This window comes from Mustelus asterias, chromosome 13, assembly GCF_964213995.1.
Source record: "Mustelus asterias chromosome 13, sMusAst1.hap1.1, whole genome shotgun sequence".
NCBI lineage: Eukaryota > Metazoa > Chordata > Chondrichthyes > Carcharhiniformes > Triakidae > Mustelus > Mustelus asterias.
In genome coordinates this window covers 48,658,161-48,680,289 of record NC_135813.1, presented here as the reverse complement: position 1 = coordinate 48,680,289, position 22,129 = coordinate 48,658,161, and the positions used below count along the sequence as shown (strand labels likewise).

The window sequence follows — 22,129 nt, the reverse complement described above, 5'->3', positions numbered from 1 at the left end:
ACTTCAGCTACAAACTAAATTGCTTTCTCCAAAAGCTTTTTCTCTGCTACTGACACAGGAATGCGCATAGACCACATCATTACATGGCCCTGTTTCTCTAATCTGAAATCCCTAGGGAACCTAAGTAAACAGAAGTCCATTATCCACTTAACATAGCCACTTGCTAGGCTAAAATGAGTAATTATTCTGCTCTCTCAACATCTGAGTTGCATTCCTACCAGACCCACTGACTGCCTTTAGAATAAAGCTGGATTTTTTAACATTCCCCATGAACACAATAAACACTATATATATCCCTATCAATTGCACCGCTATCATCACAATCTTACAAACCTGTTCTGAATATGGATATCAGACACATAAACGCTCCACTTCAGCTGCTTCATTGTTCCCTTTAACTCAGTGGTGCTCCCCCACAGGCAATCATAGAATTGAAATGATTACTCAGTGGTTCAGCCAGTTCACACAGAACATTACTCTCACCTGAGTTCCAGTACCTTGATAATCACATTTTAGTTTGATGTTTTAAGTTTCCTTTCTACTTTGATTTTTGGTTCGGGCTGTTCCCCCTCTTTTTTGGGAGCTGCCCTTTTTGCTTTGTCCCTCAGTTAATTTGAGTTAGTTTAATTTGTTGGTACACTAAAAGAAGTACCTGAGTTCCAGTGGGAATGTTCAACAAAAACAGGTTGTACTGAGAAAAAGAAACATCCCTCGGTGCTTCAGGGATCTGTAAGAAATATATTGAGTCAGGATTAGGACAACCAATCTAAGCTTGGTCAAAGAGCTGTCTATGAGGGGGGGAGGGGGGAAGGGGTTGAAAGGAGGAGAGGCTGGTAGAGGAGTTGAAGCAGGGATTTCTAGTCTTCCTTGATTAGAGGAGTGAAGATGGTGAGATGCACAATGCTGCAGAGTGGTTCCTGAAGTAAGGAAAGAATTCAAACAAGCTTCCGAATTTTAAATGGAATTTCTCAATGTAAATCAAGGACATCAGTTTGAAACCTGTGCTGTACCTGCCCTGGGAGTGTTTGATGGGGTCAGTGTAGAGGGAGCTTTACTCTGTATCTAACCCCGTGCTGTACCTGCCCTGGGAGTGTTTGATGGGGTCAGTGTAGAGGGAGCTTTACTCTGTATCTAACCCCGTGCTGTACCTGCCCTGGGAGTGTTTGATGGGGTCAGTGTAGAGGGAGCTTTACTCTGTATCTAACCCCGTGCTGTACCTGCCCTGGGAGTGTTTGATGGGGTCAGTGTAGAGGGAGCTTTACTCTGTATCTAACCCCGTGCTGTACCTGCCCTGGGAGTGTTTGATGGGGTCAGTGTAGAGGGAGCTTTACTCTGTATCTAACCCCGTGCTGTACCTGCCCTGGGAGTGTTTGATGGGGTCAGTGTAGAGGGAGCTTTACTCTGTTTCTAACATAGAAACATAGAAACCCTACAGTGCAGAAGGAGGCCATTCGGCCCATCGAGTCTGCACCGACCACAATCCCACCCAGGCCCTAACCCCGTGCTGTACCTGTCCTGGGAGTGTTTGATGGGGGGACAGTGTTGAGGGAGCTTTACTCTGTATCTAACCCCGTGCTGTACCTGCCCTGGGAGTGTTGATGGGGGGGGGGGGACAGTGTTGAGGGAGCTTTACTCTGTATCTAACCCCGTGCTGTACCTGCCCTGGGAGTTTGATGGGGGGACAGTGTTGAGGGAGCTTTACTCTGTATCTAACCCCGTGCTGTACCTGCCCTGGGAGTGTTGATGGGGGGACAGTGTTGAGGGAGCTTTACTCTGTATCTAATCCCGTGCTGTACCTGCCCTGGGAGTGTTTGATGGGGGAACAGTGTCGAGGGAGCTTTACTCTGTATCTAACCCCGTGCTGTACCTGCCCTGGGAGTGTTTGATGGGGTCAGTGTAGAGGGAGCTTTACTCTGTATCTAATCCCGTGCTGTACCTGCCCTGGGAGTGTTTGATGGGGGGACAGTGTCGAGGGAGCTTTACTCTGTATCTAACCCCGTGCTGTACCTGCCCTGGGAGTGTTTGATGGGGTCAGTGTAGAGGGAGCTTTACTCTGTATCTAATCCCGTGCTGTACCTGCCCTGGGAGTGTTTGATGGGGGGACAGTGTCGAGGGAGCTTTACTCTGTATCTAACCCTGTGCTGTACCTGCCCTGGGAGTGTTTGATGGGGGGACAGTGTAGAGGGAGCTTTACTCTATGTAACCCCGTGCTGTACCTGTCCTGGGAGTGTTTGATGGGGACAGTGTAGAGGGAGCTTTACTCCATATCTAACCCCATGCTATATCTGTCCTGGGAGTGTTTGATGGGGACAGTGTCGAGGGAACTTTACTGTGTATGTATCTAATCCTGTTCTGTTCCTGCCCTGGAGCATTTGAAAGAGACAGTATAGAGGGAGCTTTACTCTGTATCTAACACCGTGCTGTACCTGTCCTGGGAGTGTTTGACGTTATAGCACTCCATGTCTGAAGTGGAAGTTGCCCTGTCAGCAAAATTAACATTTCTGAGCTTAATCTTAGCTTAAATGTAACCAGAGGGTTCAGGAAGATGACTGTTGTGCAATGGTTCTATCCTAGGATTCAGTGAATAATGTTGCAAAACAATGTCAAGAATATGAAGGAGTATTGCTCAGCAAGCCTTTGCAATCTGTTCAAGGTTGTAGAACTTGTACCTGGTTATCTCTGCACTCTCTCACATTCAGCTTCTGAGGGCAACATCTCCCAATTACTTTATTACCAGCAGTGAACTTTGTTAGAGTTTGATTGCCTTCACTGAAACACCACCTGGAGTAGAATCCCTTTCTTTACATGGTATTAAGTCAATGCTGGACTTATCTTTCACCCCTCCTCCCCTGAAGGCACTGACTTGAGGTGGGGTAGTGTCCCATGGGCACAATCACCCCCACTCTCAGCTTCTGGTACCTCAGCCAGGTGTACATTATTCAACCCTGAGCCTTAATGTTGAATATCGACGGGAACCACATCCAATTGCAATTTTGTCTCCAAAACAGGAAATGCTGGAAAATCTCAGCAGGTCATAGAATCCCTACAGTACAGAAAGAGGCCATTTGGCCCATCGAGTCTGCACCGACCACAATCCCACACAGGCCCTACCCCCATATCCCTACATATTTTACCCACGCATCTCAGGACACTGAGGGCAATTTTTTTTTTAGCATAGCCAATCAACCTAACCCGCACATCTTTGGACTGTGGGAGGAAACCGGAGCACCCGGAGGAAACCCACGCAGACACGAGGAGAATGTGCAAACTCCACACAGACAGTGACCCAAGCCGGGAATCGAACCCAGGTCCCTGGAGCTGTGAAGCAGCAGTGCTAACCACTGTGCTACCGTGCCACACCGTCTATAGAGAGAGAATATAGAGGTCTGTAGAGAGAGAATAGAGCCAACATTTCAAGTCAGGATGACTCTTCACCAGATTCACACAATTGTGTCTTCACCTTCCTGTCTGTTCCACTACTAATATTTGCCCAGTTCCTGAGCAAATTCCCAGCCCAAGGGCACTGGAATGAATTGTAGTGATTCCCCTCACTCATTGTTGTTTTGGGATCTTGCTCTGTGCATGTTGGCTGACAAGTTTCCTCTGTGGCATCAGTGATAATGCTTCATTTGTACCTTTATCAGCTGTGAAATAATTTGGGGCAGCTCAAGGTTATGAAAGGAACTGTAGAAATGTCACCTGCATGACCATGTGTGTCTGATCTGCTGTCTCTGCAAGCTGTTGGTGTGTTGTACCCTACAGGCAGATGTTCCCATCATGTGCACAGTATCCAGGTGGTCAGCACTCTTGCTCATCGCTCACGGTACAGTTCCACCTTGATCAGTAATCCGTGACACACAGTTCAAAGCCCATTTAGTCAGAAATGCTACCTTTGCATCAGGGCTTCTATACTTCAGATAAAGACTCCAATTTGTAAACCTATAATTACAGACTGATTAGCTGTTCTGCTGACCACCCCCCCCCCCCTTCCGCTGTGTTATTTCATGTGATATCTGATGCAGTGATACATTACCAGTCCAATCGCAGCACACACCATATGAACACACAAAGGAACAATACTTTGCCCATTGTTCCATGCTGGGGACACACACGAACAATACCTTGCCTATTGCCCCATGCTGGGGACACAAGGGAACAATACATTGCCCATTGCTCCATGCTGGGGACACATGGGAACAATACATTGCCCATTGCTCCATGCTGGGGACACAAGGGAACAATACATTGCCCATTGTTCCATGCTGGGGACACATGGGAACAATACAGTTCTCCATGCTGGGAACACATTGAAACAATACATTGCCCATTGTTCCATGCTGGGGACACATGGGAATAATACTGTACCTTAGCTATTGCTCTGTGTCGGGTTCTTTCAGTACCCATTAGAAACCTCAAACCTACGTGAATGGATTTATCCATTAAGAATATCCTAATAACCTTGGGAGATCAAAGCTCCTCTAAATCCCTGACATGTAAGTCCAGTAGGAGTGAATGGGAAGAGTTTGGTTCACTGGGATTCTGTGCGTTTGGAGTGAATGGCTAAAGTTTGGCTAAAGGATGCAATGGTGCTCCCACATATGTGAAACAGTCAGGAACTTTTAAATTAGGCATGACTGCCATTATTTCAACTCCTACATCATTTTCACAGGATTGCAGCCAGCTCCTGGTGAAAAGAGAGGTGTCTAAGGTGTTTGAGCTGTGCTGCTGGCACATGGATTAGTATACAGAAAAATAAGGAAAGTAGTCTGATTGTTCCAACCATTAACCGTCATGTTTAATCGCTACAGGAGCAAAGAATCCCTAATCACATGTAAACATCCTCTGCATGAATCTTATATTTTTACCCTCTGTAGGGCTTGGCAGCAGGCTCCTTTGGGGCAGGAGGCAGCAATGTAAAGACCTCAGGTTCTGCCAGGAATCTCTGCTCCTGCAGGAACTCATCCCCATCCCCCACTGGCCTCTACAGGTCACAAACTTTCCTCTGAATCACTGATTGTGGGTTGAACTCCAGAGATTTGAGGACATAATCCCGGCTGAGACTCTGCTGGAGCAGATTTCCACTCCATCTGACGAAGGAGCAGCGCTCCAAAAGCTAATGGTATTTGCCACCAAATAAACCTGTTGGACTTTAACCTGGTGTTGTTAAAACTCTTACTGTGTTTACCCCAGTCCAACGCCGGCATCTCCACAACAAAACAGATTAACAGCTCGTTCCATCATTTCTGTTTCTGGGTCCTTGCTGTGCACAAGTTGACTGCTGTGTTTCCTGCAGCAACTGTTTACTCTTGCGTGTCTGAAAGATGTGACAGGCGCTGTGCAAATGCAAGTTCTTTCTTTATTTACCTGCCCAGGTGGGCTGGAGCTGGGAGTTGTACTCAATTATTGTGACCAAAATGAAACACGATCAAATTGTTTCAGCTCTGTCAACATAAACTGTGCTAGGTTGCGGTTTGTGCAATTGGGATAATAAATTGATTGTTAATGTCCTTCTGTCCCAAGAACCTGTGAAAGGAACCTGGACTGCAAAGGGTTAAAATGAACCAGTGCAATTCACAGTTCAAGTTGTGACAAATACCCATAAAACCAAGTTGGGAGTGATTGAGAAACAGGAGCAAGTTGGGGAATTGCTGACAGAATGATTAAAGTCCAAAGCTTTATCAAACTCTATGGATAAGGTGTCACATTCAGCACTGTCCTCCGTCCTCTCCGTTATACACTCATTGCTCAGTGAAGAAGCTTTCAAATGTCACTCGCCACTCTTTTCCTGCTGCTCCTGTCCCCATGTCACCTACTGGGTAAGTTTTATTCCTTTTTTAAAGATCACCTTCATTGCTTGCTTTGTACGGATTGTGTGTGTGAGATTAGCAGGTTCTCCCTGCCCCAGTCATCGACCCACTGACTGCTCTCCTCCCTCAAACAGTATCAAATCCATCACATTCACTCTCTCTTTATCTCTGAAAAAGATTCATCTGGGCTCGTAATGTGAGCTGTTTCTGTCTCCACAGATGCTGCCAGAACTGCTGAGATTTTCCAGCATTTTCTGTTATTGTTTCAGCTTTCCTGCTTTTATTATAGCCTGATCCTTTTTATAATCTTAGTGTGGTTTCAGATAGTGAGGGGGTGGGGCACAAGGGGGAATTTTAACCTGCAAGTACAGTGGGTGTCGGTGCCTGTGGGGTGTTCAGAAGCCAATAGGAACGCACCAACTTCCTCACCCCTTTAGAATGTGTTTATGAGCGCACAAGGATTTTGTGGGATTTAAATATGCTAAAATAGCACTGCTGCCTCACTGGGTTCAATTCCAGTCTTGGGATGACTGTCTGTGTGGAGTTTGCATATCCTCCCCATGTCTGCATGGGTTTCCTCCAGGTGCTCCGGTTTCCTCCCACGCTCCAAAGATGTGCCGGTTAGGTGGATTAGCTATGGTAAATGCATGGGGTTACAGGGTTAGGATGGAGGGGAGGGCCTGGGTGCAAAGACGGGACAGACTTGATGGGCCAAATGGCCTCTTCCTGCATTGTAGGGATTCTCTATTTCTAAAAACATTGGCTTTAGTCTTCCCAAAGTTTACCTTGGAGGAGATGGTGGCTCATCTAAACGGGCTTTCACATGAGCAGCGTGATACAGCAGAGACAGTATAGGAGTCGAGAGAGATGGTGAGCGAGAGCTCAGAGTCATCAGCACACCGGTATAACCTAGGAGAGAGGGCCTGAGGATAACCGGGTTTCATGGGGATAGCAGGAGGGAGCAGGAGCTGAAACTCATGGGCGAGATGAGCTTGGAGTGAGGGGTAGTTGGACAGAAGCAGCAGAGAGAAGGGGATGGTTGATCTTCAAGGGCAAGGAGAGAGGGCCATTTAAAGAATAATCTTCACTTTTGTAATACAGTAATATGTCAGCGCCTCACACTCGCTGTTGGAGGTGAGCGTAGGGTCACGTAGCTGACAGTCAACTCACTGAGATGCAACTCTGCAACACAAAGCTGTTTCTGCAGGCTGTGTTCCTCATTGCTTATCTGCCTTTCATCACCACTCCAGCACTGTCCGAGGGTCAGTGACAATCAGCATTATCATGAAAAGGTTTCAGCTCCATGCGAGGCTCTGACTGAGGGAAGAAGGGGCAAGATGGGAGGAGTGGGGGTTTTGCCTTTTCTGCCACGGCCCACCTGCACCTCCCCATTAGGCAAGAACTCGAGAGCTCTTCATTGCACATCAGTGAGTCTCTAAGTGTCCAAGGTGAGGCTTTCCTCCATCTTATTTAAACTGAGTGTGCAGGCCACTGGTTAGGGCTAATATGTACTCGAGTACCTGCTGTGTTTGGTGCTCCAGGCAGGTGGCCACTCCTTCCTCGCAGGCGTAAATCAGAACAAAAGCCTGGGACATCACGCTGTTGTGGCAGAGTTGGGTTCCTCCAATCTCACTCCAAGGCTGTGCTCTGCCTCTGGGAAATGCTGAACCTCACACCTTATCTACTGCCCTAGAATTGTCCTCTTCATTGATTCCCCACGTGACTCTGTGCCCCTCTGCCCGAGGCTCAGTATCTGTGTTCAGCTGAATGGACTCCAGCACCTGTGATGTGTGGCACATGTGACAATGTGGCTAGCTGCCTTGGAAGCCCCATTCAGGTGTGTGTATGGCAGCTGTTAGTGGGTGCGGCTCTCAAATGAATTGTGTGACAATCGGCTTTAGAGGAAGCACCATTTCCTCCAAGGTAAACATTGGGAAGACTGAAGCCAATGTTTTTGGTTCACATGACACTCTATTCACTAGCTCCCTATTCAGACATCTGGATATAACTTGTCCCATTGGGAAGACACAGCATGGGTTCATGAAGGGCAGGTCATGTTTGACTAACGTGGTGAAATTCTTTGAGAACATTATGTGTGTGGTGGACAATGGGGAACCTGTGGATGTGGTGGATCTGGATTTCCAGAAGGCATTTGACAATGTAGTACATCTGCGAATTTTGACACACTACACTTGGTCCCCAACTCCAAATCATCTATGTAAATCGTAAACAATTGCGGTCCCAACACTTGATGCCTGAGGCACACCTCTAGCCACTGATTGCCAACCAGAAAAACATAAAAGAGCTGGTTGGCTGTAGAGATTCGCATTCTAATCAGTATTCTGTAACTTGATTTTGTGTCTCTCTGTGCCCTGTTTGAGAGCAGATATCCACTCCATCTGACGAAGGAGCAGCGCTCCGAAAGCTAATGGCATTTGCTACCAAATAAACCTGTTGGACTTTAACCTGGTGTTGTTAAAACTCTTACTGTGTTTACCCCAGTCCAACGCCGGCATCTCCACATCATGACCAGAATTGCACACAGTATTCCAAGTGTGGCCTTACCAATGTCTTGTACAACTTCAACAGGACATTCCAACTCCTGTATTCAATGTTCTGACCGATGAAACCAAGCATGCCGAATGCCTTCTTCACCACTCTGTCCACCTGTGACTCCACTTTCAAGGAGCTATGAACATGTACCCCTAGATCTCTTTGTTCTGTAACTCTCCCCAACACCCTACCATTAACTGAGTGAGTCCTGCCCTGGTTCAATCTACCAAAATGCATCACCTCGCATTTGTCTAAATTAAACTCCATCTGCCATTCGTCAGCCCACTGTCCCAAGTGATCAAGATCCAGTTGCAATTGGAGATAACTTTCTTCACTGTCCACTATGCCACCAATCTTAGAAACTCCTCCTAAAAGACAAAAAAAATCTTAGAAACTCATTGGAATTCAGAAGAATGAGGGGAGATCTTATAGAAACATATAAGATTATGAAGGGAAGTATACTTTTACAAGTATATAAAAAGGAATAGAGTGAATGTTGGACCCTTGGAAGATGAGAGGGGGGATTTAATAGTGGAAAACGAGGAAATGGCTGAGACTTTAAATAAGTTTTTTGTGTCGGTCTTCACGGTGGAAGACACAAATAGTTTGCCGAATATTAGAGATCGAGAGTTGGTGGGAGGGGAGGTCCTTAATACAATTACTGTTACTAAGGAGGTGGTGCTTGGTAGACTAATAGGACTGAAGGTAGACAAGTCCCCGGGCCCGGATGGAATGCATCCCAGGGTACTGAAAGAAATGGCTGAGGTAATAGCAGATGCGTTAGTAGTAATTTATCAAAATTCGCTGGACTCTGGGGTAGTGCCGGCTGACTGGAAAACAGCTACTGTTACGCCGCTGTTTAAAAAAGGAAGGAGACAAAAGGCGGGTAACTACAGGCCGGTTAGCTTAACGTCCGTAGTTGGGAAGATGCTAGAGTCCATTATTAAAGAGGAAATAACAGAGCACCTGAATAAGAATGGTTCAATCAAGCAGACGCAGCATGGATTCATGAAGGGAAAGTCGTGTTTGACGAATCTACTGGACTTTTATGAAGATGTCACTAGTGCGGTTGACAGAGGGGAACCGGTGGATGTGGTGTTTTTAGATTTCCAGAAGGCGTTCGATAAGGTGCCTCACAAAAGGTTGCTGCAGAAGATTGGGGTACACGGAGTTAGGGGTAAGGTGTTGGCGTGGATTGGGGATTGGCTATCGAACAGGAAGCAGAGAGTTGGGATAAATGGGTGCTTTTCTGGTTGGCAGTTGGTGACCAGTGGCGTGCCGCAGGGATCGGTGCTGGGGCCTCAATTGTTTACCATTTACATAGATGATCTGGAGGAGGGGACTGAATGTAGGGTATTCAAGTTTGCTGATGACACGAAGGTGAGTGGGAAAGCGAATTGTGTGGAGGACGCGGAAAGTCTGCAGAGAGATTTGGATAGGCTGAGCGAGTGGGCGAGGATCTGGCAGATGGAATATAACGTTAGCAAATGTGAGGTTATCCACTTTGGAAGAAATAATAGTAAATTGGAATATTATTTAAATGGAGAAAAATTACATCGTGCGACTGTGCAGAGGGACCTGGGGGTCCTTGTGCACGAATCACAAAAACTCAGTCTGCAGGTGCAGCAGGTGATCAAGAAGGCGAATGGAATGTTGGCCTTTATCGCGAGGGGGATAGAATATAAAAGCAGGGAGGTCTTGCTGCAACTGTACAAGGCACTGGTGAGGCCGCAACTGGAGTACTGTGTGCAGTTTTGGTCCCCTTATTTGCGAAAGGATATATTGGCCTTGGAGGGAGTGCAGAGAAGGTTCACCAGGTTGATACCGGAGATGAGGAGTGTAGCTTATGAGGAGAGATTAAACAGATTGGGTCTGTACTCGTTGGAGTTTAGAAGGATGAGGGGTGATCTTATAGAGACATATAAGATAATGAAGGGGCTGGATAGGGTAGAGGTGGAGAGATTCTTTCCACTTAGAAGGGAAAGTGGAGTGCCCCAGGGATCTGTTCTGGGACCCTTGCTGTTTGTCATTTTCATAAATGACCTGGATGAGGAAGTGGAGGGATGGGTTGGTAAGTTTGCTGACGACACCAAGGTAGGTGGTGTTGTGGATAGTTTGGAGGGATGTCAGAAGTTGCAGCGAGACATAGATAGAATGCAAGACTGGGCGGAGAAGTGGCAGATGGACTTCAACCCGGATAAGTGTGTGGTGATCCATTTTGGCAGATCCAATGGGATGAAGCAGCAATATAATATGAAGGGTACCATTCTTAGCAGTGTAGAGGATCAGAAGGACCTTGGGGTCCGGGTCCATAGGACTCTTAAATCGGCCTCGCAGGTGGAGGATGCGGTCAAGAAGGCGTACGGCGTACTGGCCTTCATTAATCGAGGGATTGAGTTTAGGAGTCGGGAGATAATGCTGCAGCTTTATAGGACCCTGGTTAGACCCCACTTGGAGTACTGCGCGCAGTTCTGGTCACCTCATTACAGGAAAGATGTTGAAGCCATTGAAAGGGTGCAGAGGAGATTTACAAGGATGTTGCCTGGATTGGGGGGCATGCCTTATGAGGATAGGTTGAGGGAGCTTGGTCTCTTCTCCCTGGAGAGACAAAGGATGAGAGGTGACCTGATAGAGGTTTACAAGATGTTGAGAGGTCTGGATAGGGTAGACTCTCAGAGGCTATTTCCAAGGGCTGAAATGGTTGCTACGAGAGGACACAGGTTTAAGGTGCTGGGGGGTAGGTACAGAGGAGATGTCAGGGGTAAGTTTTTCACTCAGAGGGTGGTGGGTGAGTGGAATCGGCTGACGTCGGTGGTGGTGGAGGCAAACTCGTTGGGGTCTTTTAAGAGACTTCTGGATGAGTACATGGGATTTAATGGGATTGAGGGCTATAGATAGGCCTAGAGGTGGGGATGTGATCGGCGCAACCTGTGGGCCGAAGGGCCTGTTTGTGCTGTGGCTTTCTATGTTCTATGTTCTATGAAACCAGAACTAGAGGGCACAGCCTCAAAATAAGGGGGGGCCGGTTCAGAACAGAGTTGAGGGGGAACTTCTTCTCTCAGAGGGTAGTGAATCTCTGGAATTCTCTGCCCATTAAAGTGGTGGAGGCTTCCTCGTTGAATATGTTTAAATCACGGGTAGATAGTTTTCTGATCGATAAGGGAATTAGGGGATATGGGGAGCAGGCGGGTAAGTGGAACTGATTCGCTTCAGATCAGCCATGATCTTGTTGAATGGCGGGGCAGGCTCGAAGGGCCAGATGGCCTACTCCTGCTCCTATTTCTTATGTTCTTATGTTCTTAAGGGAATAGATAAGGTAGAAGCAGGGAGGTTGTTTCCACTGGCAGATGAAACTAGAACCAGGGGGCATAGCCTCAAAATAAGGGGGAGCAGATTTAGGACTGAGTTGAGGAGGAACATCTTCACACAAAGGATTGTAAATCTGTGGAGTTCCCTGCCCAGTGAAGCAGTTGAGGCTACCTTATTGAATATTTTTAAGGCAAGGATAGATAAGTGTTTGAACAGTAAAGGAATTAAGGGTTATGGTGAGCGGGTGGGTAAGTGGAACTGAGTCCACGAAAGGATCAGCTATGATCTTATGGAATGGCGGAGCAAGCTCGAGGAGCCAGATAGCCTACTCCTGCTGCCAGTTCCTATGTTCTTATTCTGTTCCACTCCCTGGCCATTGTAAAATCATTCTAGATCATAAGACTATATCTGTGCCATTGCTAAGGCGACCTATTTCTATCTCTGTAGCATCAGCTGACTCTGCTGCTTCCTTGGGTTACCTGCTGCTGAAACCTTCATCCCTTGTTATCTTCAGACATGATTATTCCCATGCCCTTTGGGTCAACCTTCTGTATCATAGAATCATAGATTCATACTGTGCAGAAGAGGCCCTTCAGCCCATCGAGTCTACACAGACACATTGGAAACATCTGAACTCCCACCTAATCCCATTTACCAGCACTTGGCCCATAGCTCTGAGTATTATGATGTGCCAAGTGCTCATTCAGGTACTTATTAAAGGATGTAAGGTACCTCGCCTCTACCACTCTCCCAGGCAATGCATTCCAGACTGTCACCACACTTTGGGTAAAAAATGTTTTCCTCACATTCCCCCCTAAATCCCCTGCCCCTCACCTTGAACCAATGCCCCCTCGTGACTGACCCTTCAATTAAGGGGAACAGCTGCTCCTTATCCATTCTGTCTGTGCCCCTCAATCTTGAACACCTTGATCAGATCGCCTCTCAGTCTTCTCTGCTCCAACGAAAACAACCCAAGCCTATCCAACCTCTCTTCACAACTTAAAGATTCCATCCCAGCACCATCCTGGTGAATCTCTTCTGCACCCCCTCCAGCGCAATCATATCCTTCCTATAATGTGGCGACCAGAATTGCACACAATATTCTAGCTGTGGCCTCACCAAAATTCATCTTGCACAAAATGTGTCACCTCAAACTCATCCAAAACTCTGCTGTCCATATGTGAACTCACCTCTGCTCAGCCTCAAGCTCTTCATTTCCCTGACGCTGATCTCCCCTGCATCACCCATTTCCCCCCCCACCCCGCACCCCTTCCCTCACCCCCTTCACCCCATCACCAGCAAATTTCTTGACCTGAGACTGGAAATCTGTTCCTCTGGATTTCCACTTCCATCTACTCCATTTAGATCCTGCTTAAAGATCTGGGATGATGCTGATTGACTGAAACACAAGGGGAGAGACCCAGCAAATGGGCAGGCGTGAGGATTCTGCAAACAACAATCCATATAGTGACACGGAGAAAAGGGGGGAAATAAAATTGCTCCAAATTGTGAAATATTTTGCTTTGTCATAACGCAGTTTGTAAGATGTACAAACATATGAACATATATAACAAACATACGGATTAGGAGCAGGAGTAGGCCACTCAGCCCCTCAAGCCTGCTCTGCCATTCAATAAGGTCACGGCTGATCTCATTGTGGCCTCAACTCCATATTCCACCTACCCCCTACTAACCTTTGACTCCATTGTTAGTTAAGAATCTACCGACCTTTGCTTTCAAAATATATAAATGTCCCTGCCGTCAGCGCTTTGAGGATAAGCTAAAATAAAATACAATAAACTAAAATTCATAACAAAACCATTAAGCTCATAAAATTGCCTTTTCTATATTTAAAATCTCCCAATTACACTTTCATGCAGAGGCCTACACTTTCAGAAGCCTCGGGCTTGAGTTTTAAACAGTTACTGCACTGTTGCTTCAACTGGACTTTCTCTTAGTCTTCTGGCTTCAAATTGTGTCCACATATGTGTATGAGCTGCAGCTCATGCACTGAATTGTGATCACTCCCTCTCTCCGGTATGAAAACTACAAGGCCAAACATTTACTTAATCAGACTATTTATTGCCCAGCCCAACAGTGATGTTAGTTCCTGGTAGTGATGGAGGTATCAGTTCCAATACATCCAAGAAACTTCTTGACATCCTATATTCAGTTTAGTCAATAATGTGTGACACCTCCGTCAAATCCAGAGGGCGGAATTCTCCCATGCCTCTGCTGGCAGGTTCAGTGGCGAACACAGTGCCGAAGGGGGAGAGAATTCAGCAGGAAGCACAAAAATCAGTTACATCAGCTTGAATTCCCAGCCGGCTCTTCCGCTGGTGCCTGCTACAGCGGATCAGGAATCCCAATGAAGGCCAGCGTGAAACTGATTTGCATCCCGGTAATGATTGATGCAGATGAAGGCCTAAATGGAATCTTCCCCATGTGCCTGATTCTCCACAATGCCAGCCGGACCAGAGCACCTCTGGAACAACATGGCATGCAGAGGGTGGGTCTCATCTGAATGATGCCTGGGACTGCCTCTGGAGTTCGGGACAGAGGTCACCAACACCCTGGATCCAGGAACAGCACAGCAGTGAGTGGGGGGAGCATCTACAGGTGGATCTTCCAGATTCAGTGTCATTAGGGAGGACAGTTCTCCAGCCTCAGGGTATTCCCAGAGATCCATCATCTTCCTCAGGAGATCGATCTTCTTTCTTCATCAGTGGGTCAGTGATGTTGGGCGTCTTTTCAATATGGCATCCAGATATAACAACAGACTGCACACCATCAGGTCCACCTCACCATGGATTATAGCACAAAACACCCAGTTACATCATTAATGAGGTTGGGGCAGGTTTCCTGCCAGCGGGAAACTCTGCATGTCCCTGCCCCCGACACAGGACTTAGTCCCAGGCAGGAGAATTCCACCCAGAGATTGGGAGCTTTTGCTGAGCTTTGCTATGATGGCAGGTGTAATTGAATGGACAGAGAGATACATAGATACATAGCTGATGAAATTTAATGACAAGATACACTTTGATAGGAAACGTGAGGGGAGGCAATTGAAATGTTAGAGTGTTAAAGGGGGTGCAGGAACAGGAGATGTGTGTAAGGTGGCAGGACATAGCTGAGAAGAAAGCGGATTTGACTCTCGGCTTTATGAGTTGAGGAATAGAATAGAAAGGAAGGAATTTTATAACTGGCAGTTGGAGTATTGTGTTCAATTCTGAACACCACACTTTAGGAGAGTTGTGTAGGTCTTGGAGAGGGTGCACAGGAGATTTACTGCAATGGGACTGGGATACAAACAGGGAGCAGGAGTAGGACATTCGGCCCCTCGAGCCTGCTCTGCCATTTAATAAGATCATGTCTGATCTGATCATATATTTCATTCTGCATCCCACCCACCCCAGATCACCCATCACCCTCTTGCTTACTAAGGATCTATCCACCTCTGTCATAAAAATATTCACAGGCTCTGCTTGCACCACCTTTTCAGGAAGACAGTTCCAAAGATTCTCAAACATCTGAGAAAGAAAATCTGGCCTCATCCCTGTTTGAAATGGATGAGCCCTTATCTGCATGAGGAAATGCAACCATGTGGAGAGAATGGAGAAGCTAGGATTGCTGTCCTTCCAGCAACACGTTCATGAGAGACTTAGCCAAGATATTTAAAAAGGTTTTTAGAAGAGTAAATACGGTGGTGGGAGAGTCGTTGGGCAGCACAGTGGTTAGCACTGCTGCCTCACTGCGCCAGGGGCCCAGCTTCGATTCCTGGCTTGGGTCACTGTGTGGAGTCTGCACGTTCTCCCTGTGTCTGCGGGGTTTCCTCCCACAGTCCAAAAGACGTGCTGGTTTGGTGACTAGGGGTTTTCACAGTAACCTCATCCACACAGTAACCTCATTCACAGATCCTTGAAGGTGACGTCACAGGTGGAGAAGGTGGTGAATAAGGTATATGGCATGCTTGCCTTTATAGGACGGGGCATAGAGTATAAAAGTTGGGGTCTGATGTTGCGGTTGTATAGAACGTTGGTTCGGCCGCATCTGGAATACTGCGCCCAGTTCTGGTCGCCACACTACCGGAAGGACGTGGAGGCTTAGGAGAGAGTGCAGAGGAGGTTTACCAGGATGTTGCCTGGTATGGAAGGGCTTAGTTATAAGGAGAGATTGGGTAAACTGGGGTTGTTCTCACTGGAAAGACGGAGGATGAGGGGAGACTTAATAGAGGTGTATAAAATTATGAAAGGCATAGAGAGGGTGAACGGTGGGAAGCTTTTTCCCAGGTCGGTGGTGACGTTCACGAGGGGTCATAGGTTCAAGGTGAGGGGGGGGAGGTTTAACAGGGATATCAGAAGGACGTATTTTACACAGAGGGTGGTGGGGGCCTGGAATGCGCTGCCAGGCAAGGTGGTGGAGGCGGACACACTGGGAACGTTTAAGACTTATCTGGATAGCCACATGAACGGAGTGGGAATGGAGGGATACAAAAGAATGGTCTAGTTTGGACCAGGGAGCGGCGCGGGCTTGGAGGGCCAAAGGGCCTGTTCCTGTGCTGTATTGTTCTTTGTTCTTTGTAACTTCATTGCAGTGTGAATGTAAGCCTTACCTGTGACACTAAGTGAATAAACTTTAAATGTCAGTAAGAGAGCACAGGGATTTAAGGTGATTGGCAAAGCATCCATTGATGTGAAGAGGAATTTATTTTTTAACAGCGAGTTGTGATCTGGGACGCACGGACTGAGAGGGCACCGGGAGCAGATTCAACAGAATTGGGGAGGTGCTAAAGGGAGAGTCTTTGCAGGGTGATGGGGAAAGAGCAGCAGAGCTCTTTCAAAGTGCAAACACACACTGAACAGACTGAGTGGCCTCTTTCTAAGCTGTAGGATTCCGTGTATAGTTGACAAGCTGTGAACGGTTGTAACTGGGAGAGGCCTAATTTATCTCCATGTTTTGTTTCAGTGCATCTTCATAGGGGTTGGAGTAGTTTATATGGAGCAAGTGGAGGGACTGAGCTAGATTTAGTCTCTGTGTTAATGTTTCAGTGTGGTCAGAGGGTGACAGAGATCCAAGGACCAGCTGGATTTGATCAGGAGGACGTTTCATTGGTTACAGCAAGTTTGTATGAGTTTAGTAATAGCTATGAAAACAGGAGCACTATAAAACAGGTCTTGCTTGCAGAACACTCTCTTGCAGACTGAAAAGCTCGTCCAAGCCTGCACATGCTCAGAATCAGACACCAGTAAAATAATTACATTGGAAAAAAGGCTTGTAAAAACACTCTGCACTCAAAATGACACTCTGTAACAGTTAGAATGTTGGAATTCCGAACAATTGTGAGTTTCCGGTTAATACAGATCTGCTCAAGATGTATCTGTTGGTTTCTCATAGAATCCCTACAGTGCAGAAGGAGGCCATTTGGGCCCATCAAGTCTGCACCAACAACAATCCCACCCAGGCCTTATTCCCGTAATCCCACATATTTACCCCGCTAATCCCTCTAACCTACACATCCCGGGACACTATGGGTCAATTTAGCATGGCCAATAGTCTTTGGACTGTGGGAGGAAACCAGAGCATCCAGAGGAAACCCACGCAGACAGAGACCCAAGCTGGGAATCAAACCCAGGTCTCCGAAACTGTGAGGCAGCAGTGTACCACCGTGCTGCCGGGGGGTTTATAATCTATCCCCGCTCCGCCGTGCAAACTGGAATACTGTGACTATTCACCTTCCTACGGACGGCACGGTGGCACAGCGGTTAGCACTGCAAACTCACAGCGGCAGGGACCCAGGTTCAATTCTCGGCTTGGGTCACTGTCTGTGTGGAGTTTGAATGTGCTCCCTGTGTCTGCGTGGGTTTCCTCCAGTGCTCCGGTTTCCTCCAGCAGTCCGAAAGACATGCTGGTTAGGTGCATTGGCCATGCTAAATTCTCCCTCAGTGTACCCGAACAGGCACCGGAGTGTGGCGACTAGGGGATTGCCACAATAACTTCATAGCAGTGTTAATGTAAACCTACTTGTGACAAAAAAAACTGGCATATTTCAGAGGACATTGACAAGGGTTCTCTATTCAACCCTTCACTCTTGGGAATGAGCTCTGGGGGGCAGGGGGAGGAGGTAAAAACACCAAAATGAGGGACTTTCTTATGGGATGGTCAGGGTTGTTGTGATGTTTGGTTTTGCCTTCCAGGTTTTCCTGCGTCCAGGAGAGAATTAATAAATATCACCAGCACAAGGCTTGGTCCTTATCTCTCACTCAACCTGGGCTTTCTGGAAATGTAATGCTGATATTATATAACACTGTCTGCAACACTCCTGAAATAGCGAAGCATATTCTCAAAACGACTGCCCTAATTGGTTTGTTTGCTTACAGCCATTTCCTGTAATTTTGAGACGGTTTGTTCTGAATGGGAACAGAACGCGAATGCTAGCCTGCAGTGGATTCGAGATTCTGGCCGTGAGTCTAACCTACTGCATCATGGTCCAAACTATGATCACACCCTCAACGGCAAAGGTAAACGAGATGGTTCACAAGGTTAAACCACACAACACACACGGTTAAAGAAAACAAGTGAGGATTAAGGAGCCAAGCCAGAGACTGTAACTTCCCCCCTGGGTAGGGAGGGAGGTTGGTTACCAGAGAAGGTTGTTGATGTTGAAGGAGTTACTCAGTACCAGAATGGTTCACAATGTGAGGACCCTAACACAGCTCACTAACCCTAGCCAGGGATCCCAATTCACATGGAGCACTGACCCACCCACTCTCCTTTACAGAGACCTCGCAAAGGGAACGCGAAACTTCACCATTCACATCACTTCCTTTCAATCAATCACAAGTTCGATCCTCACCAACATGTACAAGGTTAACAATGTCATCAAGCATGGCAGTGCAGTGCACAGCTTCAGGAGAGATCTCCCTTCCATCACTTGACAGGTGTGAATTGAAGTCAATAATCCAACAAAATAATCTGCTCACTTTATCCAACTTTCCCTTTCAGCCTGTGGAGAAGATACATGAGCTCCTTTCAGAGGATGTGGGTTTTGCTGGCTAGGCCAGCATTTATTGCCCATCCCTAGTTGCCCTTGATAAGGTGGTGGTGAGCTGCCTTCTTGAACCGCTGCAGTCCATAAGGTGTAAGTGCAGCCACAGTGCTGTTGGGGAGGGAGTTCCAGGGTTTTGACCCAGCAACAGTGAAGGAACAATGATAATCAACTTGGTGTATGAGTTGGGGGTGAACTTGGATCTGCTGCTCTTGTCCTTCTAGATGGTAGTAGTCATGGGTTTGGAAAGTGCTACCGAAGGAAATTTGGTGATTTGCTGCAGTGCATCTTGTAGGTGGTACACACGGCTGCCAATGTTCATCAGTGGTGGAGGGAGTGAATGTTTATGGTTGGGGTGCCAATTAAGTGGCTGCTTTGTCCTGGATGGTGCCAAGCTTCTTGATTGTTGGAGTTGCACATATCCAGGCAAGTGGGGAGTATGCCATCACATTCTGACTTGTGCTTTGGGGTGGCTCAGTGGTTAGCACTGCTGCCTCACAGTTCCAGGGACCCGGGTCCGATCCCCGGCTTGGATTACTGTCTGTGTGGAGTCTGCACCTTCTCCCCGTGTCTGCGTGGGTTTCTTCTGGGTGCTCCAGTTTCCTCCCACAGTCTAAAGATTTGCGGGAATATGTTCCTACCATTGTCCTTCTCACTATTTACCACTCCACCAATTTTCGTATCATCCGTGAACTTTCTGATCAACCTTCCTACGTTCAATTCTGAAACATTTATATCAACCACAACCACAGTCCTCATTGCTGCGGGACCCCACTGGGCACAGGTTTCCAGTCAGAAAAACACACTTCAACCATCACCCTCTGCTTCCTGCCACTCAGCCAATTCTGGATCCAATGTGCCAGATTTCCTTGCATCCAATGGGCTCTTACCTTCACTATCAGTCTCCCACATGGGACCTTGTCAAAAGCCTTGCTGAAGTCCAATTAGACTATGTCAAATGCATTGCCCTCATTCACACACCTGGTCACTGCTTTGAAAAATTCAATCAATTGGTCAGACCTGACCTCCCTTAACAAAACCATGCTGACTTCTCTTTATTAATCTTTGATTCAAATTATTATTGTCACGTATTGGGATTCAGTGAAAAGTATTGTTTCTTGCACGCTATACAAAGCACACAGTTCATAGAGTACATAGGGGAGAAGGAAAGGAGAGGGTGCAGAATGTAGTGTTACAGTCATAGCAAGGGTGTAGAGAAAGATCAATTTAATATAAGGTAGATCCATTCAAAAATCTTTATTAATTTTGTGAGGGCTCCTTGACATCCCCTCAGTGAAATGCTGTTTTAATGCCAAGGGCAGTCACTCTCACCTCACCTCTGGAGCTGAACATTTTTGTCATGTTTGAACCGAGGCTGTATTGAGGTGAGGAGCGAACTAGCCCTGGTGAAACCCATCGGGGCACAGGTTATTGCAGAGTAAGTACTGTTTACTCACACTGTCAACAACACTTCCATCACTTTGCTGATGATTAGAGCAATGGGAGACATTTCACCAATGGCACTTCAGTAACTCTGTCAGTTCAGTCTGTGAGAGCATTGGTCTCCACTGACTGCTGCTGTTTGGCCCAGGTACTGGGGAAAATTTTAATAAGAGACCCTGTGGCCTCTGAATCTAGGCTCCCCACACAATGGCCCATATCTCATAGCAAAGGACTTAAGAACAGAAGGAGGCTGGCGCCCCTTGAATATGTTTTGGCATTCAATTAGGTATTGGGCTAATGGGTATTTCAATTCTATTTACCTGCCCCACTTTCACCAAACAGGACTCTCAAAATCCCAGTTTAGAAATTTTCAAATGAGTAACAGCCTGAAGAGCTCTTAGCGAGGGAGAGAGTGCCAGGTTCCCACGGCACTGTGTGAAAGGCCCAGGTTCCCACGGCACTGTGTGAAAGGCCCAGGTTCCAACGGCACTGTGTGAAAGGCCCAGGTTCCCACTGCACTGTGTGAAAGGCCCAGGTTCCCACGGCACTGTGTGAAAGGCCCAGGTTCCCACGGCACTGTGTGAAAGGCCCAGGTTCCAACGGCACTGTGTGAAAGGCCCAGGTTCCCACTGCACTGTGTGAAAGGCCCAGGTTCCCACGGCACTGTGTGAAAGGCCCAGGTTCCCACGGCACTGTGTGAAAGGCCCAGGTTCCCACGGCACTGTGTGAAAGGCCCAGGTTCCCACTGCACTGTGTGAAAGGCCCAGGTTCCCACGGCACTGTGTGAAAGGCCCAGGTTCCCACGGCACTGTGTGAAAGGCCCAGGTTCCCACTGCACTGTGTGAAAGGCCCAGGTTCCCACTGCACTGTGTGAAAGGCCCAGGTTCCCACGGCACTGTGTGAAAGGCCCAGGTTCCCACGGCACTGTGTGAAAGGCCCAGGTTCCCACGGCACTGTGTGAAAGGCCCAGGTTCCCACTGCACTGTGTGAAAGGCCCAAGTTCCCACGGCACTGTGTGAAAGGCCCAGGTTCCCACTGCACTGTGTGAAAGGCCCAGGTTCCCACGGCACTGTGTGAAAGGCCCAGGTTCCCACTGCACTGTGTGAAAGGCCCAGGTTCCCACGGCACTGTGTGAAAGGCCCAGGTTCCCACTGCACTGTGTGAAAGGCCCAGGTTCCCACGGCACTGTGTGAAAGGCCCAGGTTCCCACGGCACTGTGTGAAAGGCCCAGGTTCCCACGGCACTGTGTGAAAGGCCCAGGTTCCCACTGCACTGTGTGAAAGGCCCAGGTTCCCACTGCACTGTGTGAAAGGCCCAGGTTCCCACGGCACTGTGTGAAAGGCCCAGGTTCCCACGGCACTGTGTGAAAGGCCCAGGTTCCCACGGCACTGTGTGAAAGGCCCAGGTTCCCACGGCACTGTGTGAAAGGCCCAGGTTCCCACGGCACTGTGTGAAAGGCCCAGGTTCCCACGGCACTGTGTGAAAGGCCCAGGTTCCCACTGCACTGTGTGAAAGGCCCAGGTTCCCACTGCACTGTGTGAAAGGCCCAGGTTCCCACGGCACTGTGTGAAAGGCCCAGGTTCCCACGGCACTGTGTGAAAGGCAAAGGTTCCCACGGCACTGTGTGAAAGGCCCAGGTTCCCACGGCACTGTGTGAAAGGCCCAGGTTCCCACGGCACTGTGTGAAAGGCCCAGGTTCCCACGGCACTGTGTGAAAGGCCCAGGTTCCCACGGCACTGTGTGAAAGGCCCAGGTTCCCACTGCACTGTGTGAAAGGCCCAGGTTCCCACGGCACTGTGTGAAAGGCCCAGGTTCCCACGGCACTGTGTGAAAGGCCCAGGTTCCCACTGCACTGTGTGAAAGGCCCAGGTTCCCACGGCACTGTGTGAAAGGCCCAGGTTCCCACGGCACTGTGTGAAAGGCCCAGGTTCCCACGGCACTGTGTGAAAGGCCCAGGTTCCCACGGCACTGT

At 47.9% G+C, this 22,129-nt stretch overlaps 1 protein-coding gene across 2 annotated transcripts in view; it reads left to right on the top strand.

Moving 5' to 3' along the window:
* The first annotated feature begins 4,243 nt into the window (after positions 1-4,243).
* The window catches only part of LOC144502597 (apical endosomal glycoprotein-like), a 131,021-nt gene continuing 113,135 nt past the window's right edge, over positions 4,244-22,129 (top strand). For both annotated transcript variants that reach the window (XM_078226716.1, XM_078226715.1), the window contains exons 1-2: positions 4,244-5,816; positions 18,047-18,187. In XM_078226716.1, coding sequence (XP_078082842.1) covers positions 5,765-5,816; positions 18,047-18,187 — 193 coding nt within the window. In that variant the 5' untranslated portion in view covers positions 4,244-5,764. The remainder of the gene's footprint in view (positions 5,817-18,046; positions 18,188-22,129) is intronic.